The 26554-nt window shown below is 36.8% G+C and overlaps 1 protein-coding gene across 1 annotated transcript in view; it reads left to right on the top strand.

Annotated features, from left to right (window-relative positions):
* The window catches only part of ERC2 (ELKS/RAB6-interacting/CAST family member 2), a 458173-nt gene that overhangs the window by 153795 nt on the left and 277824 nt on the right, over positions 1-26554 (top strand). Inside the window, exon 7 of the mRNA XM_075714165.1 lies at positions 14087-14254. Coding sequence (XP_075570280.1) covers positions 14087-14254 — 168 coding nt within the window. The remainder of the gene's footprint in view (positions 1-14086; positions 14255-26554) is intronic.

The raw sequence follows: 26554 nt of genomic DNA, 5'->3' as shown, positions 1-26554 counted from the left end.
TTGGTGTAGACTAGTCAACACTACCATTCACATGAGAAGCAGCAATTTGTGCAGATATTACATTAAGGCAATGCTGACAAACAGTTTTTAATTGTGCAATTCAAGAGTTCTTAAAACCTTGCCAGTTGTAGCTATAAATATGTATTTATATTGTTAGCTTTTTTATCTCTATCAGTTATTATCAAAAAGAGTTTTTATTGCTAACACTTGAGTCTGAAATTTTTTTGCTTTGTGATCTTGGATTTAAATTTTCTTCTGAAGTTCATATACCAAGTTTTACTTACTCCCAAAGCAGAAACTCAACTCTTGCTCCTCCTTCAGTTATAGAAGTAGATTTTATGCAAGTCACATATATTAAGGATTTTCATTCCTTAGGAAAGATGCTTTAATCTTCAAGATGCTATAACTGGAATACTAAGGTTATACCACACGGCTAAAAAGAATCATCATCATCAGCTGGGTTTGAAATGCCTATTTAGATCATTTATAGCACTGAGATCACTATGGACTTGCTACAGAAGCATTTCTTTTTGGGTCTTATCAGTCAGAATTAATCAGTGATTTTTCCCTTAGTTCAGAAATAAACCTCATATTAAAAAAAATTATCCTTACAAACACTGGGATCAATACCATTTTTTACTCTTGATCTGAGACACACAAGTACTTATTAAGTTGTTCCTTAAATCACCCTACCACTTGCAGGAAGCAAGACACTGCTGTAAATAGAGTGCATAGGGCCTTTGCTTGAAACAGACTTCCCCTTAAAAGAGTCTCTGAGAATGGTATGCAAACTTTGCTATTTAAAGAACTATTTATTGCTATATATTATATCCTGGATAGCTTAGAATGTTCTTGCTGGGAGATCTCTATCATTTTTTAAACCTTATTAATGTTTAGTAGACGCAGAGATAAACTTTTACCAAGAATGTACCTTACTACATGCCAGAATAGTCCTTTTAGGGGGTCCATTTATGGAACTTTCAGTCCATATTTTAAAAAATCCCAACTTTTAATATTACTCACTAGTTATTACTTGCATCAAACATTTCAGAAGGTATGGTTCAACTCTGAGTATGGAAATAAAGATCTCTCCTGAGATAATCTGTTCCTGCATAGCTTCGAGTTTTGTTTCTGGAAAGATGTAGTTTAATAATCTAGTTTCTTAGTTCTCTCTTATTTCTTGTTTTAGCAGACCTGACTTCTGAATTCCGTGAAATTTGTGTCCTTGGCCTGGTAGAACAAAGAATGTAAAATAGGATGTCACTTTTAATTTCATTTTTGAAGTTAATTTGCAACTTGTCTGCTAGCATATATACATTTTTAGATTTAATACTTATGATAGAATTGAGCCAGCTAGGGTTTTTTTCACAGACTTTAGGTAGGGTTTCTCTACACAGATGCTTTATGCCATGTGGTTCAGACTGAGTACATTCAGTTTGGTTGTATCATCTATCTAATTCTTACATTAGAGTTATTATTTTTGAATCTACGCTTGAATATTGCTTGTCCTTAAACTGGACGTTTTAATCACAGAAGACTGGGGAGAGACATGGAAAGAGGCTATAACAGTGAACTGGTGCAGCCAATGAAAGAGAGAGCATGTCTGATACATATTGCATCTTAAATTCATAAAAAGATTTCCGCTAGAAAACTAGCATTGTTATTTATTGAAATTAAGGCTTGTCAGCTGAAGATTGAAATGATTTGTTATTTTGGAAAGGTTTTGTCAAATCCATTATAACCAATAATGTAGTATTTTTCCTCTAGATGCAAGGACATTCTGGAATTCTGAACAAACAGCATTTCTGGTTGCTATAATTTTGTAAGTTTATAGGATGCTATAAGACCAGCAACTTGCAGCAGAGCTGGAAGCCCCTAAGCAGTACAGGTATCCTATGACCTTTATCCTCTGTGAAAGGGGATTTTGTAAAAGTCTGTTTCACCAGGTGTGTATATGCATTGAGTCTGTATGTAGCATTAGACTTTTCCTGGGGGGGGGCAACAAACCACAGTATTCTGGGCATATGTGTACCACTTTAATATTACATAAAGCCAGAGCAGACCAGAAGGTTGACTTCTGTTTCTCACCCTAGGTCTTGTTGTCCCAGAGGCCTCTGATTTGAGTTCTACATGGTTCTGATATGCCTGCATAGTTCAGCCTAATTTATTAAGATAAAGGAGAATTTTGTACACAGTGTGGTCAGTGCAGTCTGTTTTTACAATTAGTAAATTGTATAGTCAACATATTGTCTTTCCTCCAGGCAAACACTTGGCATTTATAATTATTCTTAATTTGTGTACTGTTACCAGCTGAATTATTTCTGTGTATCACCCAAACTCAGCTGTGTGCTGTAAAAGGGAAATTAATTTTAAAAACAGCATGTGGACAGGGTATTTTGATACAGCTCTGTACCACAAGAAAATATACACCCCAAATCTGCATGGGTAAAAACCACTGATTATGAAGCTAGAAAAAAACCCCGAAAGAATAATATACTGACCAGGCCTTTCTGAAGAGCGCGGCTGATGTCTGTAATTGCACAGAGGACAGAGACCTCCTGAATAAGTGCATGGTTAAGTGCAGAATCTTCCTGCAAAGTTCCTTTTTGTCTTTTTATAAAAGTACCTTTTTTATCCTTTTATCTTTTTAAAAACTTGATTGTAGGAGGGTCTGGTAGCATACTACCAGCTCTAGTTGAAATGTATAAATATTGAGAATATGCCAGATGTTGGGAAACTGAACCTTCATTGGTTTTTTTTTCCTTGAGAAGAACTTCCTTTATGGGCAAGTCTCAAAAATAGCCAAAATGGACCTCCTAACTTATGTGACAACTCTTCTCTTCAGAACATTACCTCTGGAATGCCAGATATTCCACATCACCTTTTTTCTATCTAATGTAGTAAAACTCTGCACTCTGTTCTGATACCAGGCAAATATCTTCTTGCCTCATATATGGAAAGGGAGTAAGCAAGGGGGTTGCCTTGTCTTACATGCCTCGAAAGCCAGAGCTAACGAGACGGTTCTGACTTCTAGAAGGGCCTAGAGAACCAAAGGTTTGGATTGAGGACAAGTGATGGAGCTAAGCAGACCTGTAACACTTGCTGGTACTCAAGGTCGATATCAAACCAGCTGATGTTTACTGTTGTCTAGGAGATTATGGAGCCTGCCTTGTTGGGAAAGACAGGACTTCACTCCGAGTTTATATATTTGGAAAAATTTTAGAGGTGAATTTTTAATCAGAGAGATTACAAGTAATTAGAAGCTTATTCACTCTTGAGAAAAGTGCAGCAGAGAAAAGGCTATAACTTGGTCTCTGGAAGAATGTGGGCAGGAGAGATACAAAAGCCAAAAAGGCGTATTTCTTGAAGAAAATGCTGTGTTATATTTAAAGTAAACAATATATGTTTAGCATATTGTTTTAACCTTCTTCTCTGTTCACTGTGTTCTTATGAATAAATGAAAAATATTGCCCAAGCTGTTTTATGTCACACTATTTATGAGCTGGCCATAGATCCTGGAAGATAAGCTTGTAGCCAAGCTGATTCCAGCTGGACCTGCTGATGTAGGAACGTCTGACAAACAAGTGGGTGACATAAACAGGTGGTCCAATCTCAGGGCAGGGTGAATCATAAGGTTCGCCTCTGAGAGATGTGTCTCACTCAAAGCATGTGAAATTGAGAGAGAGGTCAAGGGTACAGCTCACCCCTGCAAGCATAACACAGGCTCTCTAGCTCAGTTGGAGAGAGGTTTACCTACAGGCACCTCCTTTGTTTGAATGTGCTGAGTAGGTTACAAACCTTAAATCTGCTTTTTGAAAATCACACTTTCACTGCTATGCCAACTATTTGTAATAACTGACCTCTACTATTAAAAAAAATTAAATGGAAAAAAAACAGTTAATGTAATGTAAAAATTCTATTTTTATCATGTGTAAAGCTAACAGATATTTACTGATGATTCTTATACTATTATGGAATTCTACACATTTTTTTCATGAAGCAGTTAAATGCATTGGCATGACTTTAAAAAAGAACATTGTGGCCTTTTAATTCACTTTCTATTAATCTGTTACAGTATAATAAAATTTGAATGTTATTGGAGACAGAAATTTCAAAAGTTAAAAGCTTCCAAGATTGATAGTTTTGTAAATTGGTTTTAAGTATTTTGAATTTATAACTATCATTATATTGCTAAATAACATTGACTCTGGAAAGACTGACTTCCTTTTGCAGTAATTCAAAAATATTATGACAGCTATAGTTTTATAGTGAGCATAAAAACCAGTGAGGTAAGTTCAATGAGGTAAGGTTAGTGTTGGAAGTTTTATTAACAAAAACTTTAAGTATTAGCACATGAGTTACAATTCCCATGTGTTTTCCAAAATTTGCTGGAACTGAACTGAATATTAAATTCTGAACTTTGGACTAGTTGTTTTAAACTAACTAATTTTAGTGGTAGGAGTAGGCAAAGATATAAATTTGAATAAAACAGCTGCTCGGCAGTTGGCTGCATTGATAAGCTACAGGATCAGTTCCTCATGGCATATAATGTTCGACAAGGATGAGTTTCAGACTGCCTGAGGGAATCATACATATCTTGGCTACAACCTCTGGTTCAGCTAAAACCTTTTCTAGTGTAGTTTGACCAGTCAGTATTACCAATTTTCTCTTTTAAAGAGCAGCATAATCTGGACTAGTGGAAAAAAAAGAATGAAAGAAAAATCAAGATTGATTAGTTGAGATGGTGGCTGGCTAAGCTGTCGGGGAGGGAGGCTGGGAACTTTATGAAACCTGTAGGCACCATCTTTCAAGGAGTAAGTAAAGGAGAGTAAGTGCATTTGATGCATTGCACCATCAGGTGGTTCTCCCATCCTTGTACAGAAGGATTGAAAGAGCTTGTGATGGTGATTCTGTGAGGAAAATGGTATGAGATAGTATGAGTTTGTTTTCCTGATGCGAACAGCCAACACTGTCCTGTGTTTATAAACCATCTGATGTTGCTTGCTCTCTGTTCCCCTTGACTACAATGCACTCGGCTGCTTTAAACCCCTCTCCTTTTGTCAGTTCTTAACTACTGAAGTAGTAGAAAGAAGACAGCTTATACTTTAAAGAATATAAAGCCTGTTAACTATCAGCTCTATAATAACAGAATTTGCTGAATTAAAATGTAAACTAGAGCAACCAGAGTAATAGGGGTGGGAATGTTGTTGAACTAATGCTTGAAAGTGGAATTTTCCTCTATGAAGGGAAAAAGCTAGATAACTCACTAAAGTTTCAATTTGGAACAAGAATGTAAAGCGTATTAACTGTACAAAATTCAAGTGTCTGCAGCTTCAAAATGTGGCTGTGTTCTGCCTTTTCTGCGTTGAATTTTACATAGATCAGATGTTTCTGAAAGAAATGAATGTATTATACTCTGCATTACCAGATACAGCCATTGCTTTGAAGAAAACCATGTTTATCACATCAGACTGAAAAATGAGGGACAAATATGATGAGGGGATAGTTTTCATTTTATTGTTGTATTTTAGAATAGGGTTTTTTTTACTAGCTCTGAAGTGGAGAGTACAGTTGGGACATTTTAAAGACACATGATATCCTTTCTGTACTTGTAACTCAGTTCTCATATTTGCAAAAAGGCCCATATGAGGATATGCTCTCTGTACTCACAACTCAGTACTTCTGTATAGAAAATTTTGAAGTGACAGCTCTTTTTTTTTCATGGTTTAAACTGGTTTTTGTAATCAAAACCTAGTATATTACATTTCCCTGGATACATACAGATGTATAAATACAGGCATTAAGACCTTTAATAGAAGTTTGTTTTCTGATTAATTGAAGTAGTTCCTCAAAAGATGGCTGCATAATATGCTAAGAGAGCAAATAGCACAGAAAAGCGTCAATAGCCTTGTGGAGCCTGTAGTGGTCATCAGGAAGGGAGAGAGGGATAGTACAGAACAGGAGAAGACTAGCTCTTGGACACAGTGGCAAATACTGACTGCAGCATGTGCTGGAAGAGAGGTGAGGTTAGGAGGGAGATTGACAATGGGTTACAGTTTGCCTTTTCTATTACCCCAGGTGTGATACTACAGTACACTTAGTGCTTGACTAGTAAATTCAGAATTAGTTTAAAGAAAATAAGCCAAGCCTTTGCTTTAAATGTATTTATTTATGATGGTAAAATAAATAATTCTTAACAGTGAAACACAGTAGTGCTTCTTCATGTTTTACTTCCTCATGGAGCTCCATAACACTAAAAACACTTTCACAGATGATATATATAATATGGCATATAGGTTAAACAGTTAACAGTAAGGAACTTCAAGAAATAGACGTCACTACTGAGGCTGGCCATGAGTGGCGGGTGATGACATGTAGATTAATAAAGTTCGACTTTGAATTTGGCAACTTTTGCCACTTACATGAACTTTTCTTTTCTTTCTACGGTATAACCCAATTCTGAAGTTTTTGCAGTGTGTTGTATATTTCCAGAGCAAGTGACAGAGTTTATTGTATTAAATAGTTGAAATAAGTAGTTGCTGAGGAAAAAGAAGTTAGACAAAATTAAAAAGCAATTTACTTGGACAGAGGTCTTTGAAATGCTTTATGTGTTAGCTATCAGATCTGGTTTTGCTTTATTTTTCTGGAAAATGATGGTGTTCATCAGATTGCCAAGTTTTACTAGTAAATGTACTGCCAAAGCTTGGGAAAAATAAGTTAAGGACTCTTAAAATTACATAGTGTTGAGTGAAAAGCCAAAGAGAGGGTTTTTGTGTACCAGAAATCCTTATCCTTTCAAATATAAAAATATATATCTGATGCTGTAAAATGACCCATATTTAATTTCCTTTTAGATTATGTTTAAAATGCCATAGATATAAAAGGAGGAGTAACAAAATGGCAGACATTTCTCATAGTGTACTGGCATGCTCTATTTCGGATACTTCATTGTTTCATTATTTTTGGGAGATGTGATTTCACAGTACCATTTTCAGGGAAGAGATAATTTCTAATATTGGCAAACTCATCCTGGCTATAAATGAAGTAGTATATTTTGCTTCTTGTCTTCCACAAGATGAGGAAGCGATTTAACAGCTTTCTGGTTTTACGCCATCTGGAGGCTCATATTTGACTTATGACATGGTGTCATACATGCTTAGCACCAAACAGATATCATATAGTAAAAGGTCGCATGCAGTTCATGCTGAGGTAGTTTTATTTTGCATTATGAGAAATGTAAAAGTCTTGGTTCATGATTAAGGGAGGCAGAAAGAAGAATTTAGGGAAGGAGAAAATGACTGACATAACCAATGTTCTTGTAAACCTCCACATTGCATTCCTGTGAACAGAAAATAAATCTGTACACCTAAGACCACACACAGTATGAGTTGCCTATTCACTCTCCCAGACTGGCACTGGCTCAGAGTTCTGCCTCTCTGAAAACTCACGTAGAGCACTGATTTCAGAATGGCTCCTTGCTGTGTATGTTAGTTTGGGGGGATGATATACCAATTCTATCAAAATACCTGGGGTTCATTGTGTAGGTGGATTTTTGAATTGAAGTGCTCTGCTGTATCAGTCTCAAGATATCTGATCACTGGTTGAGGAGATGTAAGAAAATAGAGATCTATTTGGCAGATTTTCTTTCCTTTTTTTCTTCCCGACATTGGTGTCAGGACACAATCTAATTTGAGCTACACAAAAAATAGCTTCTGAGGAGGAAGACTAGAGAGAATTTGGTTTCCTATACTTGCAAGGAGAGAAGGATGACACATCAAAACTCATGCTGTGTTATAAATATTAGCCTTTTCTGATCTGAAAGGTTTTAGTCTGAGCTCCCACATAGACTTGGCTTTAATTGTAATATATAATGGTTAAACCATTTCTGCACAAAGGGGAAAAAAAGAGGGAGCATCAAATAAGGTATTGTCTTATAAAAGAATAGGAAAATGTATGGTATGCAAAATATAAGTTTGAGTCTCTGTGATCCAGATTGAAATGTGGGAAATGCTATGTCAGTAGCCCAGGTCACTAGCTTCTTCTCATCATGTTTGAGAAAGATTTCTGTTTCACCAGGAAGGTGAAATTCCTTTAAGAAGGAATTTCCTCGTAATTCTGTGGGGCTCAAATTCTAGCTAGAACAGTAGAGCATTGGCTGACCTATGGTTCATTGGGAAAGGGCTGGGAAATAAAACAGTTTAACCTCCTAGGTATGACATTGGGTTTGTTGTGGCTTGGAAGTTACATCACGGACTGTTATGGAAGTGCCAGACTCCCTGACAGAGAACGTGTGGTGTAAGCCTGTCTTTTATCTCTCTGTGTTAGCAACAACGGTGGCCTCTTTGGCTCTGGAGCAGCCAGAACCACTCACCTGCCAGACAGGGAGGAGTCGGGGTAGGAGACACCGGGACTGGAATGGAGGATCTGCCACCTAAGGCAGATGGTTAGGCATGCTGTACTCCAACGTACTTCCCAATGCTTGCACTGTCCTTGTGTGAAGTGGGGTTGTTGGGATTGAGAGTCATTGCCTGTTTCAAATCTTTTGGAACATTTTTCTCAGTGCAGTTGAATCTGCACTTCAGTCATGGTTTAAAGCTTTTATTTGAAGCTACCAAGGCTAGAAATTAATTCTTAAATGAAAACTGAGATAGTCTTATATTAAGACCAGTCTCTTGTGGGCACTGGGGTTCTAGGCAGAGGTTATACCACTTACATCTAAATATATTTGGTTCTTAAGTCCACGTGCAGCTTCTTAAGGAAGAATGCAATTCACCTCAGACACATGAGTGTTCATTAATAAGTGTTAAAAAGTTACTGTGGAGCTGAAAGAATTGATCTAAGGTGTCAACTATTTATGTGAAGGCATGTGGAGTAATCTATTTATGACATTAACAAGAAAACAATCTGTTTCTGCATTTAGAGTCAGTCCAGACAACTCTGAAATACTAGGTGCTTGGTACTCTGTGGCACAGTCAAGGTCATAACACTTGTGCTAACTTAAAGGTTTTCATGTGGATGGCCTGAACGCTGACCAGTGAAAGGAAAGCCGGAGATTGCAGCTCTGCTGCAGAGTTTCATGTGTGTTTCTTTTTGGTGTGAAAGAAAACCGCCATGCACCTTCTCTCATCCCTCCAGGTTGAATGTGTGTCTTTGTTTAGGGAATAGAAATAATGTATTAGTCATGTTATGAGCTGGCTAATGGTGAAAGGAAATGCAGAAATGTTCAGTCATGTGGTGCTCATTAATTAACAGCTGTGTGAGGGCAGGATTGGGGCCTGAGAAACTGGAGTGAACAGGGCTCTGCTCCGCTTTCCCACACAGGTTGTCACTCACAGACTTGGACTTCAGTGCCATCTACTCATCCTCTCAACCCTTGTTCTTTTGCTCCCAGGTTTTAATGCCTAAAATCCCCATTCCTGAATTGAATCTAGTGAGATATGATGACAGGGTGTGTGGGAAGAAATTTGTGAAGAAGAGTGAGAATTGTCTGCTTGGCCCTTAGGGTGGGGACTGGATGGGTAGAGAAGAAAAGACTATTGGCTCAGAAACTGCCTGGTTCAGCCGAACAGAGCTGTGTCAGCAGGTGTTAAGCTACTGTGTTATCCCAGTCACTAGGGAATGGTATCAGTGCTTTGGTTATCAGTGGGTCTAATCACCTTCAACTCCCTTTGACTTCAAGCATTAAGCTTCTGCCTAGTGGTAGCTGGAAAATGAGACTTGCGGTGCCTGACTGAAGAGAACCCCTTTTGGAGCTCCTGCTGCAATGTTACGATGAGCTTCTCAACTGCAGCTTAAAGGCCCAACGGAGATTTTTGTGATTTGACTTAAGGGATTGCTTTCAGACATGAAGCAAATAAGGGATTAAGTATAAAGAAGATGTGGTAATAAGTTTCAGATGAGGTCTTTTATGTTTATTAAAAGAGATCTAAAAGCTTGCTTCTACTACTATTTCTTGTTTTCTAACTTAAAAAAATCATCTTTGAATCTCATACTGCACACTGCCTATGAACTGCAAGATCCTATTACTGTAGTACTGTAAAAAAAAAAGTCTTAAAAATAAAATAAATCCAGTAGAATATAAATCTTTTTTCCAGTGTATAGAAAAGCAATGAGCCATTTTAAGAGCAGGAAGAACATGCATTTCGAGATCCAATAGATCATCTAAATTGGTCCCAAACCAAGTTTTAAAATGGCATTGCAAAGACTTTTGCTTCAAATAAATTTAGCATTACAAAACTCAGAATATAAATAAATATAAATTAGATTTGCTGATTGTTTTGTACTTTGCTAATATTCTGATTAACTGGGATAAAATGTGCTTAATACATATCACCCTTTCTGACTATTCCAGCTGCAGAACTTAAAAATGCTAAACTAACATTTATGCCCTTTCAGTTACTTCCGTCTAGCTTCTTATTATGAATACACGTTATGAATTTCTAGGTAATGTAAACTTTAAACCCTTGTTCTTTATTTTCTGACATTTGGATGTTTGAAATTTGGATTAGTGAATCTAAAATTTCTCACTTGCCTGACTTCCTGCAGCTCTCTTGTAGATGGAAAATTATTCTAGATTGCTACATCATAAATTTTCAGTCCAAACCTTGTCTTGTCAATGGCGTACCTTGCAGCCAAAACAAGCCTGTGTGGGTCCACTTAGTGTGAACACCTCATTGTTTCAGAGCTACAGAAGAAAACAGTATCAGAAAAATGGCCTCTATTCAAGGAAACCTGTCTTTGTAATAACAAATGATTGCACTCTCTTTATCTTAGTTTTCTACTTTGCATGAAATTATAATGTCATTCTAATGGTTTGCAAACCTTGCAAAGGTTCTCCATGCCCATGCTGCCAGCTCTGTGTGCTTTCTGTGCTACGTAACGGCTTTCGCTCTTTGGGTGGAGGAGAAGGGCAAATGTAGAAGTAGGTCTACAGCAGTATTTTTAGTATTTCCTCTCCTGAACTCTAAGTTTTGATGTGTTAACCAGCCTTCTGGAAAACTGAAATATTTCACTAGGAATAAACTCCTTGATTTCTGTACCCCAGGCTTGAATTTGGGAGTTTGAGACTACACAAGGACTGCAGAATTGAATCCATAATGCTTAGCCCTAACAGTAGGTTGATTTTGTTGATGTCTTATGATGTTTAAAAGTGCTGACAAAATTTCATGGATATACTATATTTTGTTATCATAGAATCATTTAGGTTGGAAAAGACCTTTAAGATCATCATCCAGTCCAACCATTAACCTACACTACCAAGTCCACACTAAACCAATCAAGGGTAGACTAGACTAAACCATGTCCCAAAGTGCCACATCTACCCGTTTTTTGAACACTTCCAGGGATGCTGACTCCACCACCTCTCTGGGCAGCCTGTTCCAATGCTTGACTACCCTTTCCGTGAAGAAATTTTTCCTAATATCCAACCTAAACCTCCCCTGGCACACCTTGAGCCCATTTCCTCTTGTCCTATCGCTAACTACTTGGGAGAAGAGACCAACACCCACCTCACTACAACCTCCTTTTAGGTAGTTGTAGAGAGCGATAAGGTCTCCCCTCAGCCTCCTCTTCTCCAGACTAAACAACCCCAGTTCCCTCAGCCGCTCCTCATCAGGCCTGTGCTCCAGACCCTTCACCAGCTTTGATATATGATAAAATCTGTTTTTTACCCAGAAATGTCCCCACCCAGCATCCTATGCTGTGTTGCCTGTAGGCTGCTCAGTGATTCATTTGTAACTGCATTTCTGAACCAGAATGTGGAAACAGGTATGATTTAGTGGAAGTGCTCACTGAAGGGTCCAATGCATGTAAGGCACAACTCTTGCAGTACTGATGGTTAAACCCAAACATAATTATGTTGCTTTAATGAATTGAGATGTCTATTGTTTTATTACAAAAATACCTTTTATTATAAAGGTATTAAGAGTCGGCTTTATGTGATGGATAATTCTTTCTTTGGCATTAGTGAATTAAGTTCTGTCCCTCAGCCCCTCCACCATATTTTAGGTTAGACAAAGAAATTGATAAATATTTTAAACTAGAGAGATACATTCCAATTCAGTTTAATTTCTGGTTTTTTTCCCCTTTACAATTCTCCTTCATTTGTCTATTCAACTTAGCCCACCCTTCCTTACACTTTTTTAAAACGTTCTTGTAGGAATAATGTTACTTGCTCTTTCCATTTCAGTGAAATGTATAATTTTTCATTTTGCTAATTATCAAGGTCAGCAAAGATTACATGCATCATATTTTGAACCCCCTACATTCTACAGTCAGTATCTTTATGTTCTTGAAATATTACAGTATTGATTCCTAATTGTCGTCTTCTCTACTATATAAAAAGCTGCACCATTAAAACTTGCAAAGCTTCATTTTCCAGCTCTACTTTTTGCTTGCAGTTCCACCTTATGGTTTCACCTCCACTTCGCCATCACATCATTGTAAGACCACTTAAGTGTTTCCTTTATTCCATTCCATTATTATATTTTAATTTAAGGAAACTGTGACAAGATCTCTCACTTTGAATACCTTTTTGAAAGTTCTTGAGAGCCAGTACTCTGAAGAGTATATTAGAAGTTCTCAAAGATTGTATCAGTGAGCATCTTGACAGTGGCTGCTTCCTTTCCTCTTCAGTGTGAAGAGTAACACCTTTTCCATTTGGAATCATACCTTACCTTGTGGTAACGACTCTAGGCAGTGCTTATGTAGAAAGGTATTACTAAAAAAGGAGTTTGAAGCTGTGAAGTAGGGTTGTTAAATCTACTTGAAAAAAGTTGCCTTCCTGTCTAGGCTTTTGTTTCTTCCCCTATTTCGACATTTTCTGTGTGTTCCCACCTGGATCCACGTGTATATGCCTACTGCTGTGGCCATGTCTGCATTTTCACATTGTGCATACTTTCCTCTTTCTTGATTATACTCCCCAAAGAGCCAATTCCCTCCTCCTCTAGTTCATTGAACAAGTAATTTAGATGTTCCTTTCTCTCACCACTTTGTTCCTTCTTTCACCAAATGTTTTTCTCTTTTTTTGATGACAATATTTATGCTGCTGTCCTTGAAGGTGACTGCTGCTTCCCCCACCACACACCCTCTTGTAATAGAGGAGATTTAGCTATTTTTCCTCCTTATTTCCAAATGCTTTTATGAGTACCCAAGCTTTTAATTGCAATTAGCAGTAGAGCTGCTTATAGAGACAACTGTATACAAATAGTAACCAGTATTGAGTGATCTATGGATTTTTTCCAGACCACCAGTAAGTATTTGCCTGACCATAATTTGAGAACTGTTTGAGTTGCATTAAGACAACAATAAAATTACATGCTTGAGCACTATACAGCAACAAATGAGAAAATCAAGGCTACATACACCTTCTGGGCTGTTATAATGCTTTTGATCTTTTTTCTTTCTTTCTTTTTTTTTTAAATTTGCTTTAGGGTTTCTAAAGGAAAAAAGCAGTTATGTAATGCATAGCAATTTGGTGAGGTTCTTTATTAAGACATTCCTGCTTCAGAAAAACCTTGGAATATCACTTATTTTGGTTGACAGGGATTTGTGCTTACTACAGAAAAGTACAGTAAGGCCCATTTGTTAAGAGACTTATGCAATATACACCGGAGAAAAGTGAAGAACCTTGTCATTTCCCTATTTGCTGTGCCTTTGGTAAATAATTCTGTTTCTAGATTACTGATCTGTGCCCAAACCTGTGTAGTGACTGTAGTATCTGATTGCCCACTTCATGGCTTTAATGGACACATTAAATACAGCATACAGAACACTATTTTCAATGAGTTATATATTTAACAAGTCAATATGGGTTTTTTTTTTTGAGTCCATTATGCATATGTCAAGTTAGGGCTGTTCTAATACTATTTCATGTTTTGACTATTCTGCTTTTTCTATTCATGCTTTGGTGCTAAAAAGTGCTTTCATTTTTTATTACATTTTAACAAGTAAAAGAATCTCAGTCTGTGATAAAGTTGGAAAATCTACATGGAAAAGAAATTTCTTAAGTGACAAAAAAAAGGGAATTAGGAAAAAAATGCTAATGATCTTTACTAAAACCTAAATATGCTTGGTTTGCTTACTGTAGGTTGATGCCTTGCGGTTACGATTGGAAGAAAAAGAAACCTTTCTCAATAAAAAAACTAAACAACTTCAAGACCTCACAGAAGAGAAAGGAACCCTGGCTGGAGAGATTCGAGATATGAAAGACATGTTGGAAGTAAAAGAAAGAAAAATTAATGTCCTTCAAAAAAAGGTAAGATCACTGATGAAAAAATACACTGTCAAACGTTTGAGGCACATTTAAACGAAATATATTTATTTCTTATAGCATATTACTTTTAGTAATTAAAAAAATGCAAGGAGTAAGTCTGTAATAGTCAAATAGTTCTCTAATATAAAATACATATTACTGTTTTCCATAGGATCATTTCGATAGTATTATATCTTAATTATATTATATCACAGAAATATTAGGTGCTGCAGTTTCCAGAAAATTATTGGAGTTAAAAGAAAGCCCTAAAAATTCTGGCAAAACTTCTTACTCCTCAACATGAGGGGTTCCGTTATCCTTACCAACACTGACTACTACTCCTTCCAAATAATGTGAATAAAATGTGTGGGATTGCTAAAAGATTAGGATACTGTTTTTTTTCTGTAAAGACTTTTTTTTTGGGGGGGGGTGGTGTGGAACTGAGAGGAGCAGGGAAGGAACCTAAATTAAGTTGGTTACCTGCTTTTCCTGTGAGCTAAAGACATTAAGAAGGGAGGCTCTCTCCAAACAGGTTTATTAGTCTTATTTCTAATTTTCCACAAGTTTAGCTATTTACTTACTCTCTTTGGGAAGTTGGATTTAATCACTTAGTTTCCACCTGGGGGGCTGGGGAGGGAAATTCCTGGAAAGGCAGCTCTGCAAGGGTTCTGCATACAGTAGTAGAGTGTTTATTTACCGTATCCTTTTTCTCACACTCACAAAAATATTTATGCTAGCAGGTAAGTCCTGTGTGTGTCGTGTGTATTGCTCTTTATTGTATATAGATGCACTTGTAAGCATGCAGATAAATGGAGCAAAAGTTCTTGGCATTGAATACATTTTACTATTACTTCTCCCCTCCATTTACAGCCACTCAAAGAATGTCTACTCCTTACTCTCTATTATTATGTAGGTAGTTCATGTTACTGTGGTTTTCCTCCAGGATTCATATAGGGTTCACATGGTCTAGCTGTGCTTCTGTCTGCAATTGGTTAAATACAGTCTTCAAAAAGCCAAGTCCTTATTTTCCAGAAACTGAGAAGACTGCTTTTTCAGGCCCAGGAAATAAGGCCTATCAAAAATGAAATATAGGCACTCATCCACTTTAATCTTATTTCTGAATATTTGCCTTGTCAGCAATGCTGATGATGTAAAGATAGCAATCTTCAAGCCTTTTATCCTGTGCTGAATGCTAATTAAAGAAGAGAATGCATCTTTTCTTATGGTTTGTATACTAAAAAAACCCAAACAAACCAACAGTTTACAGTTGGTCTTGTATTTAGATCTTGAGGAATGTGGATTCAGTGATCAAAATTGTGTGATGAATATAACTTCTCACAGAGCTGTCAGCACTATCTGTCATGGCTATGTGCTCAGCAATATGCAACATAGCGTGTTTTTTTGGTTTTAATACATCATGGCTATTTTATTAGGGCTTGCAGATGGTCTTGCCTCTTTTGCACCTGCTTCTTAATGAAAATAATCACTCTCGAACTGCAGTATCTCTCTTCACTAAATCATAAACACCTGTTATAGCCTTGTAAGCTCTAGTATACAATGTGATAAATAAATCCTGCTAACTACTAGGTCCAAAATCAGAGTTAGTACTAAATTGACTCTTTAAAACTGGAAGTAGCACCTGAATTTTTTTTGCAGTTTTTATTCTGGTAAATAAGCTTCATCGGGGGACTTCTGAAGTTCAGTTTTTCTGCTATGGGCTAAGTACTGGGTTTGCTTAGAGAAGAATGGGTTATGATGATTACTTTAAAAAAAAAAAAAGAAAAATAGTTCATTTATATCACATAAAAGTTATGCATAAATTTGCTTCTCTAAAGCATTTTTAAAAACCACATTATCTTAATATGTAGATGTTAGCATGCCCAAAAATGCTAATATCAGATCATCATTATGCCATTATTTTGTTTATAGGAAAAGAATATCATATTTGGAAAATACATTTTTAAAATGACCCTTAGGTCACATTCTCTGCTTAGGATCATTGTTTTACTTATGCCTCGCTTCCAATGTGTTTGGAGATAAATTCACTCACAGATAATTTGACTAGAGAAGAATTTGTTTGGAATATCACCCTGCTCTACTCACCCCTGTTATTTAGATAAATCTAGAGTATGATACTATAAAGGATGCTTTCACTGTTTACTTTTCATATGTCTGGTGTACAATTCTGAAGTAGAAAATTCTGTATGTTACCAATGGAAATCCAGGCTTTTAAATTCATCTGGAAAAAAATAATAATCTACTTGTCTAGTTAACCCAAGTGTTCAACTTCATTTTGGCAGTGCTTATTAGATCGTGATTTGTCATGGTGTTGTGGTTTAGCCCCAGCTGGCAACTAAGCACCACGCAGCCGCTCGCTCACTCCCCCTACCCCGATGGGATGGGGGAGAGAATCGCAGGGGTAAGAGTGAGAAACACTCCTGGGTTGAGATAAGAACAGTTTAATAATTGGAATAAAGTAAAACGGTAATGATAATAATAACAATATAATAATGATGATGATAATAATATACAAAGCCAGTGATGCACAATGCAATTGCTCACCACCCGCCAACCAATACCCAGACAGTTCCCCAGCAGCGATTGCTGCTCCCCAGCCAACCCCCCCAGTTTCTATACTGAGCATGACATCATATGGTATGGAATAGCCCTTTGGGCAGTCTGGATCAACTATTCTGGCTGTGCCCCCTCCCAGTTTCTTGTGCACCTGGTAGAGCATGGGAAGCTGAAAAGTCCTTGACTAGTGTCAGCACTACTCAGCAACAACTGAAAACATCAGTGTGTTATCAACATTCTTCTCCTACTAAATCCAAAACACAGCACTATGCCTGCTACTAGGAAGAAAATTAACTCCATCCCAGCCAAAAACAGGACACATGGTTAGCCTCCTTGAGCATCCCAGCATCCTTGGCAGCAGATGCAATCTCATCTCTGGACCATGATACTTGCACGTAGAAGGGAAGATGTCCAGTGTCTGCCTACTTTTTTTCAAGAAGCTTTCCTGGCATTAGTGCCTTTCTGTTCAAGATAATTTTATCCTCAATACATGAAGCTATGTGCCCCAGGGCATTCATACCTCATAGAGTCTTCACGTTCTGTCAAAGTAAACGGGAGCACAGCTCCGTTTTGACCATAGGCATTTTGTTCATTCACTCGTGTTATTTCAGAAATGTGTTGGACTATATATGGTAGTAATTCTTAGTGCTGTAGTATTCTTATTGTAATATGTTTGAACAGTCACTTTTCGGGGTTTTTCAGATAGTCTAGTAGTGGATGCTGTGCTTTAAGAAAAAGATTGTCCAATGTACCTCTTTTCTTTCCAGTTTTGACAACATACCTTTCCAATAGCAACCCTATATAAGAATAAATTTTGATAGAAAAGTATTTAATATATATCAGTTGCAGTAATTTTATCCTTTACTTGAACCTAATTATGCTTTTGTCCTTTACTCCTTGTTGGATTGCATGTGCCTCTTGTATTCCTCCAGTTTTTGCTCATCTTCTTGTGACCTTTTGGCCACCTCTTCCACTATTGTTTTGACTTCAAGTGATGGCAGCCAGACATTTGCGTGTTGAGCATTTAGAAATTAATTTGTTCTCACCATGCACATATATGTGGAGAATTCAGTGGGTGGAAAGCAACATGGACCGTTTCATAGACACTTAGGAGGTGAAACAATTACTGGGCCCTCTGGTGGGTTGTCCTGCCTTTACATGCCTTCCTTCGGGACGTTGCCCTGGTTGCTGTCTTACTCTCCTGAAAATCCTTCTGAAAGTGAAGGAATTGCTTCTCATTCGTCTTCCTAAGATCCCTCTAGACATTAGATTCTTCTGACTGGAATATTATAATGCTTGTCTCCATTGTCTTTTTTCTATGCAGGGCCAAATTTTAGATCTGTGCGTTTTCATTTGCTTTTGATATGAGGACTTGTGAATAACCAGTTATTTTGGTGCCTTCATTTCTTGATGCAAGATAGATGGCCACATCTCTCTTCACTCAGCCTAGAATAATATTTGTTTTAATGGTTGTATTCAGGTAATTGAAGAAGGGTGAATTTGTATATAGTGCTTAAAAATATTTCTGTCAGTAATAACCTGAAACTGATTAGGAAGGAATACGTAACTTGGAAAGATGCAATTTCTAATTCTATATTCTTTCTCTTGTGTACATTACTGTTATCTGTCATGTTGAAAAATACAAAGGAGACCAAACCAAAACCAGAAAAGCTCCCTTTCAGTTGGAGCTGTTTCTTCTCCTTTCTGGATAGCTGTTATATTTGCAGGACAGGACAGGTTCTGTTGGTTCCTACCAAAGGCATGGAAGAAACAAAAACATTGACAGTGAAACAGCTGTGGTGGGTCCCATGGGATGGTATAGGAACACCCATAAGGCAACATGTTGCAGAAAAAAGTAATGGGCTAGATAATGAGATAATGATGCATTGTCCTCCCATGCAGTGGTTTTGGTATAATTTTTGACAAAATTGAGAAACCTCTACACTGTTCAGTATAATTTGCATGCTTAAGGGAGGCCCAGCACTGGAACAGCACTCATTTAGAGGATTTGGATCAAGGTAGATTGGCATGGAGTAATAATAAACTTATGTCAATGTCAGAGGTGCAATATTACTTAATATTTCTTTCTTTTAGAATCTTTGGCACCACTGTTCCATTTTAGTGCCAGTAAAGTTGGGTATGCTGTTTTAATAGCCTTGTTTAACCTGGCAAAGCTAGTCTTACACCTCATATCTGTCAGTTTAGCATGCAGAGGGGCAGACCTCAGAAGTCTTTATGTATTTCTTACCAGAACGTGCAAGTTCTATGAATATGGCTGAGTTGTAGGCTGAAGGGCAGAAGTGCTGAACTGGATAATGATTCGTGTTCCTTTTTGCTCCCAAATTTTCTCTTTCATACTGTGGCTATACCTAGTGTGTTTTGTCCTCTAGGAATCTGTAGATATTTTAAAAAACAATTACATACTGTGAAGTATGTCTCGGTGTTGAAAACAGTAGCTGTTGAGACAAGAACAGCATGGACGATGTAGACCTGGATCATATTAGGACAACAGCTTGTGGAAATTCTTTTGTGGGGACTATTATAAAAGAACACCATGTAAAAGGGGCTAATATAATATTGACTTGCAACATAACTTTTCATGTAAAATGTTACAGTTTCCATCTTTAATAGTTAAAGCTTTGTGATTGATGAAGTACTACATGACTGAGGGCCCTAACCTACCAGCTAATTAGCATTTGTAGGAAATGTCATAAAGTCTTAGCTCTCATGTAATAATTGCAATCTGTACTTGGAGTGGCTGGACTGTGCACACTAGGTGATATTGTCCAGTTTGTGTTAAATTAAAATGTATTGTACAATTAATTGTATGCATTACTGTTAGCTGTCTCCTAAAAAAGAGGAAATTTACATATGGTCAGATTAGGAGTACACTAATGTAAACAAATGAGTCCTACTCTTGTGCTTAGAAATTTGTATCAGTGTTATTGCTTGATGTGGGAATTCTGGCTGAGAACTGAAATTGAAACTTCTGAATCCAGAATGTTCCAGGAAGACCTAAGAGACCAATTTCTTTTGTTTGATCTTAACAAGTAGAAAGTGCAAGCACATTGCTAATATAAGATGCCTTTGATTTTTTTTCATCGTTTAAACAGTTGGGAGCATGTTTTCATAATCCTGTAGAGGGGTCATGATGTCACGATGAAGGACATTATTATTAACTTTGTCAAATTCTATCAGAACACTGTAAATAGACTGTTATGTGAACTGGGGTTTTGCAATTACCAAATCAGAGTTCTGTTGTCTTTCTGCAATGAGACAACAAATTCTGAACTAATTAGTTGTTCTGACAACCAGACCAATGTTCTGACTGCAGATTACCAGTGTTGTTAAAAAAACAATTAGGAAGTCATTATGGTGCAATGTGAAAGTTTTAATGTTTCAAAGCTGCTGTGGTGACTATTGACTTGTGTATTGCGTTGAGATGCTTCTTCTAATAACATATGCCCACTTTAAGGATACGGTGTTCAGTGTACTGAGTATTAAAAAATTGTACTTTGGCTACTTATGCTTGCAGCTTTGCCAAATCATGTTATGTTATTCAGATAAGGCAGTCTGAAAGTGAAGTTGAACTAGAGCCAGTTGTTCATCCAGGGTGGTGGTGTTATTGATCCCAATACATTGTCAAAAAAATGGATCCTCAATGATTCTGCACAATAAAATGCAGGCTTTGGACCCTTAAACTTTATGTGTGGTAGACATTAGGACTATCTGAAAAATACAGAAAAAACTTAAGCCTAACCAGTGCAGCTGTTTGGATGCTCTTGGCCTGTACACCGAGATACTGAGAACAATGTAATTAAGATCAGAGGCAGTGATCATCTTCCCTTGCCTTTAGCCTCTTTAATTTCCCATTCTTTGTAACACACTACGAAAGCTTTTACAGGTTATAAAAGGTCACTGGAAATATGTGATTTATGTGAACCTATGTTCACTTAGTGAAGGCAACCGGAATGATCATCCAGCCTCTGGCCATACCTATGAGTTTAAGGTAAGTCCTTGCACCTTGAAATCCATGATCATTATAAAGTTTTCCAGTTTGTGATTGAATCTACTGTCTTTTCCAATGATTTTGCTACTCACTGAAGCTAGAAGCCCAGCATTTTTTTGTTCCCCCCACTCCCAATGACCTGCTTGCTACTGCTGTTTTTGTTCAAGTCTACACTTCAAAAGGAGAATAGTTGGATTATACGCTTCTGCTTACTCACCTATTTGAAAGTATGCACATATCTTTATAGGAGAAAATAACTGAATTCCTCAAATGAATTTTCATGAGATTACAAAATCTAAAACCTGTTTTATCTAATGCTAGTTCTGTAAACATGGTAATTTTTGAATATCAGGTATGTTGTAAATCATGGACCCTCAAGTGAGTGAAGAAATATTGACTGCACCTGGTCTTGGTGTTAAAGTTGCTTGGAGATCTGCTCATAATAATCATGTCTAAGCAGGTCTCCTCTTTATCAATGGCAGCTGACAAATTAGTGAAATGGCTGGAGATGTTTGGTACCAGGTGTTTGGAAGAATTCAGAAGTGTCACTAGGTTTCAATATAAATAGCTGAAACTGCAAACACCTCTTAGTTTACAGTAATTATTCCCCCAATATGAGGGAATTCACTTGTCAAAAAATATTACAAGAAGCAATGTGTATGCAGTTTTTCAAGAAACAGGGTCAAACTGCAGTTGGTCAAACTAGTCTGGTTCATGTACCAGTAATATACACCCCTGAACAGGTAATGAAGGAACCTGTTTGTTTGCATGTTTGAAAATACTAATTGTATTTTAAAATCCTAAGTTAAAACGATAATTTGGCTGCCTTTGTATGCCACCTATGGAAAACTGAGCATTTTGTATATATCTTTTAATTCATTTGGGAGCTATAGGGTAAGAGAGTGTTAGTGAAAGTGAAAAAAGTACTTGTTACTTGAAGAAATAGGCTGAAATAAGAAATAAGTGCTTTGAAGAGATGCTGTCATATATTTATGTTTGTGTAGTTTTTAGCACAGTAGTATGGTACTATTACTACATACATTATTAACTTTCTAAATGCAGTTATATATACAGAAAGGAGGCAATCAGTTGTAAGATCTAAAATACGATAAAGTACAATATATAAATGAGAGATAAAAAAATCACTTTTTGTGAAACAGTAAATGCTTGTGTGTAGATCACATGTATTTAGAATTTTAAAGAGAAATCCTTAAGTATAAATAATGTAAGTTATTCTAGACCAAGTTATGCTAGCTAGTTTTGAGAGGGTTCTTCACATGCAGCTCAGATGAAGAGAATTGGATAGTTCAAGACTCAAATTATATGTTGCATACAGAAGTGCTCTTAAAAACAGTATGCCGTTTGCAAAGTAGGGCTGAGCTTAATGAGGTACTTACATAAGGGTTTCATACTGCTAGTGTGACACCAGTGCTACTGGCAAGGAAGGAAGCTGCCATTCGGCTCTGAAATGTCAATACTAATTAACAAAGTTATCTTTAAATAAGATCCTAAGTTTTATTCATGCTGAGAAAGCAGCCAACTCACATGCTGGGAATTTTAAGCTGTGTGAAGAGTAATATTTTCTTTTCAGTAGAGTTGGAGGAAATTTCTTTTGAAGTGTGAAAGAGCTAAATTATGCATAGTGTGACTGGGTAAAAAGAAAGTAGAAGTTGTCATATTTGGGAGGTGCAGAGGAACACAGAGGAATTATTTAGGGAAATGGATGACTACTTATATATCCAAAAAAGAGCGGGGGAGAATCAGAATTGCTTAAGAGAAGAAATACATTTTTCTGTGAAATAGTCTTCCAAGAAATGTAACAGAAGTCTGCTGATTGGTGTTAAAAAAGATAAGGGAGAGTGTTATAAATGTAATTGAGAATAATTTTACGTTAGAGAGGTATCCTGGTGTCATGACTTTTTTTGTTTTAATTTTCAGCTGCTGACTGAGAGGAGAGTGTGTATTCATGCAATTCACTGCTCTTGGAACTGCATGCATCTGAGTGGCAGTCTGACTATTTTGTAACTGTCTCAACATGACAGATTCAGCTGGTTTTATACCTGCCAGCTGTTTATCACTGAATCCTTGACAACTCATTTAAATGACACAGAATCAGATCCTTCAAAAAGTAGCCCATGGAACAAAGTTTTGCACAAACCCCAAATGCTTGTGTGTCTTTCTTACATGCTAATCTTTTTCTTGAAAGCTTGTTCAAGCTCCACGCTCCAGATGACTGGTTTGTGGTAGGGAGGAAGGACGTTGTGTGGCTTCTCACCTTTTCTGACTGACACAGACATTGAAAAGGGGGATTCACAGGAACACGCTTCAGCTGCCTGTCTGAATCAGCAGCGACTTCTCTGTGTGTGTTGTAACTGAGTATAGGAAGTACTCTCTGCCAGGCTCCAAAATTTAGACCTGCTGGATTAGATTACCATTTTAGACATATTCTGCAGTAGAATAAATACATGTATGTTAAAAGCATAGCTCTAGCTTCAGAATATATAAGGTGGCAAGCTGGGAATATGCTGCCAAGTAATACTTTAACTAAAGCAACAGTTGTTTTATTCTGTATATCATATTTTGTTTACACAGCATAACTGTGATTACACCAATATTGGTAGAGATGTTTAACTCATATCTTTTTTCCTTTGGGATATGTAAGTTGTCACCTTCAACATAATCCTGTGTGAAGCTGGGAACTGTGCATCCTGTCAGGCTAGTATATTTGGAGATGTTATATATACTTCTTACTGCTGCATGCATAATGGGAGCAACTGTTGATGCTACTAGTTTGGGGAGATTTTTGTTAATGCTAGAAGTATTTCAAAGCTTTAATTACTTCCTGCTTGGGTATAGTGAGGATGCTATTTAGAAAATGGAGCAAACAAAATATTTGGATATTATTTATTTGTTTTCATTTGAACTAATGCACCATTCATACTGGAATTTGGTGTATTAAAACTAAGTCTCAGACATGGTTCAAAGTTTACTGACATTACTGACTATATGCAAAGTGTAATGATAAATTTTGAATCTAAATAAATGGTCCATGTGATTCTGTATCATGGTTATAGTACACTGTTTCAAACGCGTTGCTACCAGTTTTTTATTAATGATCGTTATTCCTTTTTAGCATATTTTAGCTAAAAATTCCTAGAAAATGGTGAATCATAGTTTTATGAAATGCTTCCTAGGAAAATAAGTTAATCAGGTTGTTAATTATATGCAGTAAAATCCATGAGAAGAAAATTTTAGATCTTGAGTGATTCAGAAATGGTACATTTTATTGTATGATTTTGAGCCTATTTTGACTGAGAGATTAATGTTTTTGTCATAGTCTCATGCATAAAATATTTAGCAATGTAGTGACTGAGTAACTTGTTAATATGATAAACCATCCTGACCTTATCCTGAAATAAGAAAGTAGATCCCACTGCCCTTGTTCAAATAGGCAGTTACAGTTGATCTGCAACTTGACCTAATGTATATCCAACTATATCTGGAAATAAAAAGAAACATTTCCTAATAAATATAAAAAGTAGACTTTTACATTAGCAGTTGGTTTTTACCAGTTTTGTAGTATATTAAATTTCTACTCTTTTGTTGGCATAGAATCAAACACCTTAATTTACACATTGCTAGAGCTCCTTGATGTTGGCAGTCATGCTTTCCTGGTGGTATTCCATTGCTGTCTGTCTGACTGAGCGGTCTATGACTAGAGATTCTAATACCTTAGTAAATTGGATATTTTATCACTTTTGGAAAAGCATCACCCCTCACCTTTGAGTGGAGCTCTTACTGGCTTTATGAAAGCATGAAGTTCAAAGACTTAAGAGTACACATGCAGATAAGTTTAATGGTAACAATAAATGGGAATTGTTATCTTCATACTTCTCCCTTCATGTTATTATTACCAGATGTAGCCAGAGCTAGTGGTGCCAATTTGGTCAGATTGCTTTGATAATTTTCTTGTTGCCAAGTAGTATGTATTTCTTGGTGGTAGAATCAGCAGTGGTATGTTTGAATATGAGTAGAATAAATCCAACTTTAGAATGGAATCTGAATCTAATTCACTTCCTTCTAGCACACCTGACTTTAATCTTTAACGCCTAGCCAAGCACAGTGCTTAGATCAAAGTGAAATAAAGAGAATGGAGTAAAGCGGTTCTTGGAAAGTAAAAAGAAAAATGACATAACATTGCGTAATCTTTTATATATGAAAGAAATACTGGACCTATTTGCCATTCACTTAAGAATAAATCTGCAGTAAATTTACTGAAGGTAATTATGCCAGTGTAAACCCTTATTTATCTGGGAGAAAAATCAGCCCCACTATATTTATTGCCTAAGAGATGCCTTGATTTGACAGCAGAAATCTCCATTCATGTCCCCAGACAGGCACAGAGTCCTTTATTGCTTGGCATTTAACCTCATGCCAAGGTGACTGCACACCATGGGAACTTCTATACCTTGCTCTCTGTAGTGCCTGTTGCTGATCTTGACTGAGGGTGAGGAGCTGCTAAAGGTCCACATGAATTTGTAAACTATTCATGTTTAAAGCAGCTGCTTGTTGATAGACAGGATTCAGAGTATGTAAAAGCACATTTTAAATTTGAGTGAAATACCTGCTGTGACCTATCCCCAAATCTTAATCTGTGGTTAAGTCTGGATTTCTGTTGTGGCTGTCATGGGAGCCGTAAATAGCTTGATTTGAATGTTTATTTAAAAAAAAAGATCCATTACTTTTGAGAGTTTCAGATTTTTTGCATGTCAGGAGGTGGATGTGATAGTAAGCAGCTGAACAAATGTGAAGAACTTCAAAGTATAGAATCTAGACTACATAGGAAGGTAATAGAAAACAGGAGTTTGCTAATTTAGTTGCAAGAGATCATCCCTGTGAACTATCCATGGGAGCTAGATTTGTGTTAGATTTACAAAACATGATTTCTTGCATGACATTTTACATGTTAAGTAACTTTCACTGTTAGCACTCCTTAATTGTTACTAATTTTTGTATACTGTCATATTATGAAATGTAATATAATTCAGCCTCTGCCTTAAAACGTATGAATTGCAACACCTTCCATGAGTCCCTATAAATCATTCCAACTTTGGGGAGGGGGAAGAAGAGCCACCTCATAGACAGCTAGCTGCAGGCAGGGCAGCAAAATGAACCAATTCATGCCACCAGGATGGCAGTGCTGCAGTCACTGGTTATCACTGTGCCTTAAGCGTGCTGCTGTAAAACCTGTTGAAAAAACCCCAAACCACAAAAAGGGACAGGAACAGAACAGGAAGATTTGCTTGTTCTTGCTTAAGTTTTAATATACTTTTTACAGAATACCAGATTAACACTAATACAGTACCTGATTAATTTTTTGTATTAATGCTAAAATAAGAATTCCCTGAGTAGAGCAGTAGAAAATATTCTCTATGTATGCTTAGTTCTGGAATAAGATCTTCCCTGTGTCTGACAGTTTTTTAGCATTGAACTGGCCATCATTCAATCATTAAAAAAGTCCAGACCATTAGTACTATCTGTCATCTTCTGAATGGGAGACACCGAAAATGGAAGTATTGTCAGACTATGGTGTCATTGTTAAAGCAATGCTCAAGTTTTTTGAAAGAACTTTACAGCTAGAGTTAAGCACATGTTCTGGAGAAGAAAGCCTGACAAAAATTAAGTTCTGTAATAATTCTAATGCTTGCAGAACCTCAGAG

This window comes from Pelecanus crispus, chromosome 7, assembly GCF_030463565.1.
Source record: "Pelecanus crispus isolate bPelCri1 chromosome 7, bPelCri1.pri, whole genome shotgun sequence".
In the NCBI taxonomy this organism is placed as follows: Eukaryota; Metazoa; Chordata; class Aves; order Pelecaniformes; family Pelecanidae; genus Pelecanus; species Pelecanus crispus.
This window is presented reverse-complemented; position numbering and strand designations above follow the sequence as displayed.